This window comes from Ranitomeya imitator, chromosome 7 (assembly GCF_032444005.1).
Source record: "Ranitomeya imitator isolate aRanImi1 chromosome 7, aRanImi1.pri, whole genome shotgun sequence".
NCBI classification, from domain to species: domain Eukaryota; kingdom Metazoa; phylum Chordata; class Amphibia; order Anura; family Dendrobatidae; genus Ranitomeya; species Ranitomeya imitator.
Genome location: NC_091288.1, coordinates 223,124,838 through 223,135,922, shown reverse-complemented (window position 1 = coordinate 223,135,922; position 11,085 = coordinate 223,124,838). Strand labels below are relative to the sequence as shown.

Here is an 11,085-nt window from a genome sequence, read left to right as displayed (position 1 = left end):
TTGTATCACAAAAACCCATGAGACTATCAGGTTCTAGTTGTAGATAGAAGGGCACAGCACTGTGAACAGCTTAGGACTGTAGACCCTCCTGGCTGATTTTCTTGGATGTGGAGAATCAAAATAAAAAAAATTCCTTCTGTCTCGGATGTGATCTGAGTGTGGTCCGATGTTCTCCACGGATCAATAGACATGAACGGGCGAGTGCTGGCCAATTATCGTATCAACTCAAAACAACAGAGACCGCTTGCCGATTTTTGGGGGGTTGTGTGCATGAGCCCTAAAGTGAAGAACTCCCATCAGTGCAGACGTTATTATGTGGCGCTCCCCCCGCAGTCACGGCTGCAGAGCACAGACCACCTCAACTTCATCTGTTTACTTTATGCTGTTTTCATTTTTTTTTTCCTGCATTTATTCCATTGTAAGTGGACGCTGCCCATCATCACCTTTATTCTATCTTGTAAATTATCCAGAATGAAGGATTCACAATTAAAATCACTTTGACTTTTAGGACATGGTTAGCCGCTTGTCACATTACAATAGTCATTATTCTCAGTATTTTTTGGTACAATAGCACAAGCTGTTCCATTCCTTTCCACAGTTTTTACTGGTGATTGTGAAGGATCACTTCCTGTCAGTGATTGAAGCGGGTCACTTCCTGTCTGTCAGTGATTGTGGAGGGTCACTTCCTGTCTGTCAGTGATTGTGGAGGGTCACTTCCTGTCTGTTAGTGATTGTGGTGGGTCACTTCCTGTCTGTCAGTGATTGTGGAGGGTCACTTCCTGTCTGTTAGTGATTGTGGTGGGTCACTTCCGGTCTGTCAGTGATTGTGGAGGGTCACTTCCTGTCTGTCAGTGATTGTAGTGGGTCACTTCCTGTCTGTCAGTGATTGAAGCGGGTCACTTCCTGTCTGTCAGTGATTGTGGAGGGTCACTTCCTGTCTGTCAGTGATTGTGGTGGGTCACTTACTGTCTGTCAGTGATTGTGGGGGGTCACTTCCTGTCTGTTAGTGATTGTGGAGGGTCACTTCCGTCTGTCAGTGATTGTGGAGGGTCACTTCCTGTGTCATTGATTGTGGTGGGTCACTTCCTGTCTGTCAGTGATTGTGGAGGGTCACTTCCTGTCTGTCAGATTGTGGTGGGTCACTTCCTGTCAGTGATTGAAGCGGGTCACTTCCTGTCTGTTAGTGATTGTAGATGGTCACTTCCTGTGTGCCAGTGATTGGGTGGGTCACTTCCTGTCTGTCAGTGATTGTGGAGGGTCACTTCCTGTCTGTCAGTGATTGTGGTGGGTCACTTCCTGTCTGTCAGTGATTGAAGCGGGTCACTTCCTGTCTGTCAGTGATTGTGGAGGGTCACTTCCTGTCTGTCAGTGATTGTGGTGGGTCACTTCCTGTCTGTCAGTGATTGTGGGGGGTCACTTCCTGTCTGTTAATGATTGTGGAGGGTCACTTCCGTCTGTCAGTGATTGTGGAGGGTCACTTCCTGTGTCATTGATTGTGGTGGGTCACTTCCTGTCTGTCAGTGATTGTGGAGGGTCACTTCCTGTCTGTCATTGATTGTGGTGGGTCACTTCCTGTCAGTGATTGAAGCGGGTCACTTCCTGTCTGTCAGTGATTGTGGAGGGTCACTTTCTGTCTGTTAGTGATTGTGGTGGGTCACTTCCTGTCTGTCAGTGATTGTGGAGGGTCACTTCCTGTCTGTCAGTGATTGTGGAGGGTCACTTCCTGTCTGTCAGTGATTGTGGAGGGTCACTTCCTGTCTGTCAGTGATTGTGGTGGGTCACTTCCTGTCTGTCAGTGATTGAAGCGGGTCACTTTCTGTCTGTCAGTGATTGTGGTGGGTCACTTACTGTCTGTCAGTGATTGTGGGGGGTCACTTCCTGTCTGTTAGTGATTGTGGAGGGTCACTTCCGTCTGTCAGTGATTGTGGAGGGTCACTTCCTGTGTCATTGATTGTGGTGGGTCACTTCCTGTCTGTCAGTGATTGTGGAGGGTCACTTCCTGTCTGTCATTGATTGTGGTGGGTCACTTCCTGTCAGTGATTGAAGCGGGTCACTTCCTGTCTGTTAGTGATTGTAGATGGTCACTTCCTGTGTGCCAGTGATTGGGTGGGTCACTTCCTGTCTGTCAGTGATTGTGGAGGGTCACTTCCTGTCTGTCAGTGATTGTGGTGGGTCACTTCCTGTCTGTCAGTGATTGAAGCGGGTCACTTCCTGTCTGTCAGTGATTGTGGAGGGTCACTTCCTATCTGTCAGTGATTGTGGTGGGTCACTTCCTGTCTGTCAGTGATTGTGGGGGGTCACTTCCTGTCTGTTAGTGATTGTGGAGGGTCACTTCCGTCTGTCAGTGATTGTGGAGGGTCACTTCCTGTGTCATTGATTGTGGTGGGTCACTTCCTGTCTGTCAGTGATTGTGGAGGGTCACTTCCTGTCTGTCATTGATTGTGGTGGGTCACTTCCTGTCAGTGATTGAAGCGGGTCACTTCCTGTCTGTTAGTGATTGTAGATGGTCACTTCCTGTGTGCCAGTGATTGGGTGGGTCACTTCCTGTCTGTCAATGATTGTGGAGGGTCACTTCCTGTCTGTCAATGATTGTGGAGGGTCACTTCTTGTCTGTCAGTGATTGTGGTGGGTCACTTCCTGTCTGTCAGTGATTGTGGAGAGTCGCTTCCTGTCTGTCAGTGATTGTGGAGGGTCACTTCCTGTCTGTCAGTGATTGTGGAGGGTCACTTCCTGTCTGTCAGTGATTGTGGAGGGTCACTTCCTGTCTGTCAGTGATTGGGGGGGTCACTTCCTGTCTGTGAGCGATTGTGGAGGGTCATTTCCTGTCTGTCAGTGATTGTGCTAGGTCACTTCCTGTCGTTGCTGGTCACTTCCTGTCTGATAATGACTATGGTAGGTCAGCTTCCTGGAGTATTGCGTGGCGGGGGTGGGTGGCACTGATCTGCAGTACCCGGCACCGCCACAGTCGTACACGTGGCGTTGTAGACAATGAAGGGGCTTCGCCGTTACAATATCACATTACAATACAATGTAGCAGCTGCTGTCTACAATCTTTATTACACAACGTCCACATATCCAACAAATACGACACGCCCAAGATATTTTGTGACATCAATTTCGATCTTTGACTTTCTGATTTTATTGATTTTGTGGAATTACAGAGAGAGGTTTCTATGCTACAAAATAAAAGCTGAAATGTAATGAAGACAAACGGCGGTTGTGAGCTCAGCCGGGAACGTCCAGAGATGGAGGAGGCGTCAGCGAAGAACGGCGCTATCATCACACGATCGGCAGCGCTGCCACCCATCGGCTGCTCGTCTTATGTGATGTTACATGCCTTCAGCTGCCAGGATCACCGGGGAGCGGACGGCAAAGTAAAAAATCTCCTGTAAAGTCTGGGACACGAGATTCACCATCAGTACAGTGAAATGAAATATTGACCAAGAGGAGAAGATCACCATGATCAGGGGATCGAGGGACGGAGAGATCTCCGAGGGACGGAGAAATCAGCTTCCCCATATATATACTTCTATACATACGGTATATATAACCTGTACACGTCTCCCATACTCACAGTTTCCGCATGTGACGGCCACCACATCTTCCAGAGTGTAAGTAGCCCCGGCCCGTAGGGTATCAGCCTCCAGAACAGTCGGCTCTACAAAACGACAATGTACACGAGCAGACTCGGAGATGACACTTGACCTCAAGAATATGCATTAGAGACTATTCACTGGTTAATCACCATCTACAGAACTACCTAAATATTATATAACACCCACAATGTTATACAACCACAATTCCATAAAATGTGGGCGTTTTGTAGAAGAAAAAGAAAACCAGAATGTGATGAACTGGAACCCGCTTCTCACCATGTTTTATCACACAGAACAGAGAACAGATCAGACGTTGGACATTTCTCCTTTTCATCTGATAAAATTAACACATTTAGAAATTGAAAGTAGCGACAAAACTAAAAAAAAGTTGGGACAGGATTAACAAAAGGCCGGAAAATTAAGTGATACTAATGAATAACAGCAGGAAGGTCAATTTTCTGCTAAGTCACATAATTGTGCATAAAAAGAGCATGTGAGAGAGGCAGAGTCTCCCAGAAGCAAAGATGGTCAGAGGTCACCACTCTGGGGACACCTGCATTTAATAATTGTGGAACAATTTAAAAAAAAATGTTCTGTAAAATTGCAAAGACTTTTGAATTTCCACTATTTACAGAAAATAATCTCAACAGATTCAGAAATCCTGGAGAAATCCATGTGCACAAGGTCAACACAGGACACTTGTGATCTCCACGCTCCACAGGAGAAGAGTTGGACTCGGCCTGAGCAGGATGTTGGCCATGGCCCAGGCACAATGGTGGACACGACCAGGACATGATTGTGGACATGGCTAGGAAACGATGGTGGACACGAACAGGGAATGATGGTGGACATGGCCCAGGCACAATAGTGGACACGGCCTGGGCACGATGGTGGACACTGCCCTGACACAAAGGTGGACACGGCCTGGGCACTATAGTGGAAAGAGTCTGGGCATAATGGCAGACATTGACAAGGAGTGAGGTTCGAACCCATGAGGATACATATCCATTGGATCTTTAGTCCAATGCCTTAATCACTCGGCCAACTTCACTCCTTGCATGCGTGGTATTCACCAGGATGGTCACGTGGTTAAGGCATTGGACTTAAGATCCATGGGTTCGATCCTCAAGGGTTCGAACCACACTCCTTAAATGCGAGTATTCACCATTATGGCAGACATTTCACTATAGAGAGGAGCACTGTGCACTATAGAGAGGAGCACTGCACACTATAGAGGAGCACTGTACACTATAGAGGAGCACTGTGCACTATAGAGGAGCACTGTACACTATAGAGGAGCACTGTGCGCTATAGAGAGGAGCACTGTACACAACAGAGAGGAGCACTGTGCACTATAGAGAGGAACACTGTGCACTATAGAGAGGAACACTGTACACTATAGAGAGGAGCACTGTACAATATAGAGAGGAGCACTGTACACCATAGAGAGGAGCACTGTGCACCATAGAGAGGAACACTGTACACTATAGAGAGGAACACTGTACACTATAGAGAGGAGCACTGTACACTATAGAGAGGAACACTGTACACTATGGAGAGGAGCACTGTACACTATAGAGAGGAGCACTGTACACTATAAAGAGGAGCACTGTGCACTATAGAGAAGAGCACTGTGCACTATAGAGGAGCACTGTACTCTATAGAGAGGAGCACTGTACAATATAGAGAGGAGCACTGTACACCATAGAGGAGCACTGTACACGATAGAGAGGAGCACTGTACGCTATAGAGAGGAGCACTGTACACCATAGAGGGGAGAACTGTACACAATAGAGGAACACTGTACACTGTAGAGAGGAGCACTGTACACTATAGAGAGGAGCACTGTACACTATGGAGAGGAGCACTGTACTCTATAGAGAGGAGCACTGTACACTATAGAGAGGAGCACTGTACACTGGAGAGGAACACTGTGCACTATAGAGAGGAGCACTGTGCACTATAGAGAGGAGCACTGTACACTATAGAGAGGAGCACTGTGCACTATAGAGGAGCACTGTACTCTATAGAGAGGAGCACTGTACAATATAGAGAGGAGCACTGTACACCATAGAGGAGCACTGTACACTATAGAGAGGAGCACTGTACACCATAGAGGAGCACTGTACACTATAGAGAGGAGCACTGTACAATATAGAGAGGAGCACTGTACACCATAGAGGGGCACTGTATACTATAGAGAGGAGCACTGTACACCATAGAGGAGCGCTGTACACCATAGAGGAGCACTGTACACCATAGAGGAGCACTGTACACTATATAGAGATGAGCACTGTGCACTATAGAGAGGAGCACTGTACACTATAGAGGAGCACTGTACACTATAGAGGGGCACTGTATACTATAGAGAGGAGCACTGTACACCATAGAGGAGCACTGTACACTATATAGAGATGAGCACTGTGCACTATAGAGAGGAGCACTGTACACTATAGAGGAGCACTGTACACTATAGAGGGGCACTGTATACTATAGAGAGGAGCACTGTACACTATAGAGAGGAGCACTGTACACTATAGAGGAGCACTGTACACTATAGAGGGGCACTGTATACTATAGAGAGGAGCACTGTACACTATAGAGAGGAGCACTGTACACTATAGAGGAGCACTGTACACTATAGAGGGGCACTGTATACTATAGAGAGGAGCACTGTACACCATAGAGGAGCACTGTACACTATATAGAGATGAGCACTGTGCACTATAGAGAGGAGCACTGTACACTATAGAGAGGAGCACTGTACACTATAGAGGGGCACTGTATACTATAGAGAGGAGCACTGTACACCATAGAGGAGCACTGTACACCATAGAGGAGCACTGTACACTATAGAGGAGCACTGTACACTATAGAGAGGAGCACTGTACACTATAGAGAGGAGCACTGTACACTATAGAGGGGCACTGTATACTATAGAGAGGAGCACTGTACACCATAGAGGAGCACTGTACACCATAGAGGAGCACTGTACACATACTCTAGAGGGTTAATAGATATGTATACATTTACTTACTGACTGTCTTCTGGGCAGGAAATATCTGCAGGAGGATATAGTCCACAGGACGCTGCCGGTCACCTAAGAGTCAATGTAAGGACCGCGTCATGTCAGATACAGAGATGCACGACGTCATGTAGTTATTACACTCCAGCCGGATAACGCCGGAGAGGACGACGCTGACGTGGTTATAATGAGCCGTAGCTATAATGGCATCACTCACATTGGGCGCGCTGGGTCTGTGGCACGTGTCATAGATGGAGATCATCGTCATGGCGGAGGACAGAAGGAGGCACTCCCAGGAGCCCTGCGACAGAAGAAGACGTTACCGGCACCTGATGTCACATTATCACCATCGCTAGCACAGGACGGTCACCGGTACTCACCAGCGGTAGCACGGGCTTAGATACAGGGATACTGAGCGCCCTCCATGTCACTGCCGTCCAGAGCATCAGGAGAAGACCCTGCCAGGAAGAACGACACAGTGTGATGGCGGAAGGCAAGGAGAACTACAGCCATTCATGAATATGTCACCCCCTGGCCTGTAGCCCTGCGCTGTATCCCATAAACTGCTGCAGGACCTTACTATACTTGGGGCCAGGTCCCTGGGACGTAGATATAAGGGATGGTGAGGTCGCAGTAACACGTGGCCCTGGTGACTGCGGGGGCCGATAGATACGAGTCCTCCAGTGTGGAGCTGGGGTGACGTCACAGACGGTGTTCATGCACCTACAGATCCACCATGCGAGAAGCTATCACATTCCCGGGTGGGCTACCAGTCATGTATTAGGGGCAGCCTCCCCCTCTGGTGTCCGTGCAGTGATGGAGGACCATGATTCTGCTGATGATGGGGAGCACTGAGGAGGTGACACGTGACATTCACTGCACAGTCTCACTTCAATCCCAAGTTTCTCCACATTTGTGACACTTTTCCTGAATTAGACACAGAATTTCGGCTTCTTCTCACAATAACTTACATTTCTGGGGTTTGGATCGTGGTATGTGTTCCAGAAAGTGAGAATCGATAGCGCCGATACCAAAAGCTTCCTCACTGGCCCCTGAAAACAGAGCAGTCACGTTACATACAGTATATACTAGGGGTGGAGTGTAGACTGAGCGCTCAGGTTACTGCCCCCCACTCTGCTCTATCCTGGTGATGTGTCCTAGACGGAGAATGAAGATAACCCCAACTCCCTGCTCGGAGACATCCAGGAGACCGGCCAATATTAGACCATTGGTCTGATAGGGAAGATCCAATGTCACCAAGAGACTTTCCATCATTTCATGGAGTCTCCTCATTATAAGGAGACCTGGTGGATGTGTCGTCCACTGTACAGGGGCCATTAATACATGTGAGAAATGGGGGATGATGGTGTGCTAGGTCACAGGCCAAAGCGGTGCATGGACATGGAGCTAGGATCATCCACAAACCATGGAGGAACCACCACCCCGACGCGATGCATCAAACCTTCCATATTATCATTCATGACTGTGAGACTGAGACGCATCTAATACTCAGGATCCCAACAAATAATAAGCAGAGACCTCAGGAGCCCCGGACTGGCCCGTCTTCCTAGGACGACCGTCTTCTGTACTCTGCATGTAACCAAAAGAAGGAGATTTAATACTAAGCAAATATATATATATATACGGCTGGAACTGATAGACAAGGAGAGCAGAAATCAGAAGAGTGTGCGGGGAAAGGTCTGAGCGCACCGCAGGGCGGGTGTGACCGGAGGACCACCGCAGCAGAACCTGGCTGTAACTATATGGTCCAGATATAGGAGGCGGTAGGCTGTAAACTTCTACTCTAATGATCACATAATCTGAAGGCACCCATGGCAAAGAGTTCAGAGGACAAACATCTGGTCCAACAGGTCCACCAAATGTGGAAAACAATCATCAGCTGGGGTCAATATAGAGTCATTAGGCAAGACTACACTAATATAATCAACATCATTCATCACCATCGTCATCATTAGCCAACATCAATCCCCATCAATCTTCAGAGGCAGAGGCTCCACCCAGATAGAGGAATGCTGCAGAACTAGAGGCCCCTCCCAGGTAGAGGAGTGCTGTAGAACTAGAGGCCCCTCCCAGGTAGAGGAGTGCTGTAGAACTAGAGGCCCCACCCAGATAGAGGAGTGCTGCAGAGCTTGAGGCCCCTCCCAGATAGAGGAGTGCTGCAGAACTAGAGGCCCCTCCCAGGTAGAGGAGTGCTGCAGAACTAGAGGCCCCTCCCAGGTAGAGGAGTGCTGCAGAACTAGAGGCCCCACCCAGATAGAGGAGTGCTGCAGAACTAGAGGCCCCTCCCAGGTAGAGGAGTGCTGCAGAGCAAGAGGCCCCTCCCAGATAGAGGAGTGCTGCAGAACTAGAGTTCTCACCAAGATAGAGGAGCGCTGCAGAGCTAGAGGCATCTCCCAGATAGAGGAGTTCTGCAGAGCTAGAGGTCACTTCCAGATAGGGGCATGCTGCAGAGCTTTAGGCCCCTTTCAGATAGAGTGCTGCAGAGCAAGAGGCTCCTCCCAGATAGAGGAGTGCTGCAGAACTAGAGGCCCCTCCCAGGTAGAGGAGTGCTGCAGAACTAGAGGCCCCTCCCAGGTAGAGGAGTGCTGTAGAACTAGAGGCCCCACCCAGATAGAGGAGTCCTGCAGAGCTAGAGACCCCTCCCAGATAGAGGAGTGCTGCAGAGCTAGAGACCCCTCCCAGGTAGAGGAGTGCTGCAGAACTAGAGGCCCCACCCAGATAGAGGAATGCTGCAGAACTAGAGTTCTCACCAAGATAGAGGAGTTCTGCAGAGCTAGAGGTCACTTCCAGATAGGGGCATGCTGCAGAGCTTTAGGCCCCTTTCAGATAGAGTGCTGCAGAGCAAGAGGCTCCTCCCAGATAGAGGAGTGCTGCAGAACTAGAGGCCCCTCCCAGGTAGAGGAGTGCTGCAGAACTAGAGGCCCCTCCCAGGTAGAGGAGTGCTGTAGAGCTAGAGGCCCCACCCAGATAGAGGAGTCCTGCAGAGCTAGAGACCCCTCCCAGATAGAGGAGTGCTGCAGAGCTAGAGACCCCTCCCAGATAGAGGAGTGCTGCAGAGCTAGAGGCCTCTCCCAGATAGATGAATGCTGCAGAACTAGAGTTCTCACCAAGATAGAGGAGCGCTGCAGAGCTAGAGGCATCTCCCAGATAGAGGAGTCCTGCAGAGCTAGAGACCCCTCCCAGATAGAGGAGTGCTGCAGAGCTAGAGACCCCTCCCAGATAGAGGAGTGCTGCAGAGCTAGAGGCCTCTCCCAGATAAAGAAGTCCTGCAGAGCTAGAGACCCCTCCCAGATAGAGGAGTGCTGCAGAGCAAGAGGCCCCTCCCAGATAGAGGAGTCCTGCAGAGCTAGAGACCCCTCCCAGATAGAGGAGTGCTGCAGAGCTAGAGGCCCCTCCCAGATAGAGTGCTGCAGAGCTAGAGGCCCCACCCAGATAGAGGAGTGTTGCAGAACTAGAGGCTCCTCCCAGATAGAGGAGTGCTGCAGAGCTAGAGGCCCCACCCAGATAGAGGAGCGCTGCAGAGCTAGAGGCCCCTCCCAGATAGAGGAGTGTTGCAGAGCTATAGGCCCCTCCCAGATAGAGGAGCGCTGCAGAGCTAGAGGCCTCTCCCAGATAGAGGAGTGCTGCAGAGCTAGAGGCCCCTCCCAGATAGAGGAGTCCTGCAGAGCTAGAGACCCCTCCCAGATAGAGGAGAGCTGCAGAGCTAGAGGCCTCTCCCAGATAGAGGAGTGCTGCAGAGCTAGAGGCCCCTCCCAGATAGAGGAGTGTTGCAGAGCTAGAGGCCCCTCCCAGATAGAGGAGTCCTGCAGAGCTAGAGACCACTCACAGATAGAGGCATGCTGCAGAGCAAGAGGCCCCTCCCAGATAGGAGTGCTGCAGAGCAAGAGGCCCCTCCCAGATAGAGAAGTTCTGCAGAGCTAGAGGCCCCTCCCAGATAGAGGAGTGTTGCAGAGCTATAGGCCCCTCCCAAATATAGGAGTGCTGCAGAGCTATTGGCCCCTAACAGATAAAGGAGTGTTGCAGAGCTATAGACCCCTTTCAGATAGAGGAGTGCTGCAGATCTATAAGTCCCTCCCAGATGGAGGAGTGCTGCAGAGCTATTGGCCCCTCCCAGATAGAGGCGTGCTGCAGAACTAGAGGCCCCACCCAGATAGGGGCATGCTGCAGAACTAGAGTTCTCACCAAGATAGAGGAGTTCTGCAGAGCTAGAGGTCTCTTCCAGATAGGGGCGTGCTGCAGAGCTTTAGGCCCCTTTCAGATAGAGTGCTGCAGAGCAAGAGGCTCCTCCCAGATAGAGGAGTTCTGCAGAGCTAGAGGCCCCTCCCAGATAGAGGAGTGCTGCAGAGCTAGAGGCCCCACCCAGATAGAGGAGTGCTGCAGAGCTAGAGGCCCCTCCCAGATAGAGAAGTGTTGCAGAGCTATAGGCCCCTCCCAGATAGAGGA

General features: G+C 50.0%; 1 protein-coding gene across 3 annotated transcripts in view; it reads right to left on the bottom strand.

Moving 5' to 3' along the window:
- Nucleotides 1–3,038: 3,038 nt before the first annotated feature.
- LOC138645683 (uncharacterized) overlaps nucleotides 3,039–11,085 on the bottom strand; it is a 240,895-nt gene continuing 232,848 nt past the window's right edge. For 2 of the 3 annotated variants that reach the window (XM_069735147.1, XM_069735146.1), the window contains exons 6-12: nucleotides 8,161–8,211; nucleotides 7,593–7,673; nucleotides 7,002–7,079; nucleotides 6,839–6,922; nucleotides 6,634–6,696; nucleotides 3,575–3,658; nucleotides 3,039–3,395 (exon numbers count right to left, since the gene is read on the bottom strand). In XM_069735147.1, coding sequence (XP_069591248.1) covers nucleotides 3,330–3,395; nucleotides 3,575–3,658; nucleotides 6,634–6,696; nucleotides 6,839–6,922; nucleotides 7,002–7,079; nucleotides 7,593–7,673; nucleotides 8,161–8,211 — 507 coding nt within the window. In that variant the 3' untranslated portion in view covers nucleotides 3,039–3,329. The remainder of the gene's footprint in view (nucleotides 3,396–3,574; nucleotides 3,659–6,633; nucleotides 6,697–6,838; nucleotides 6,923–7,001; nucleotides 7,080–7,592; nucleotides 7,674–8,160; nucleotides 8,212–11,085) is intronic. The other variant, XM_069735150.1, reaches the window with a different exon arrangement.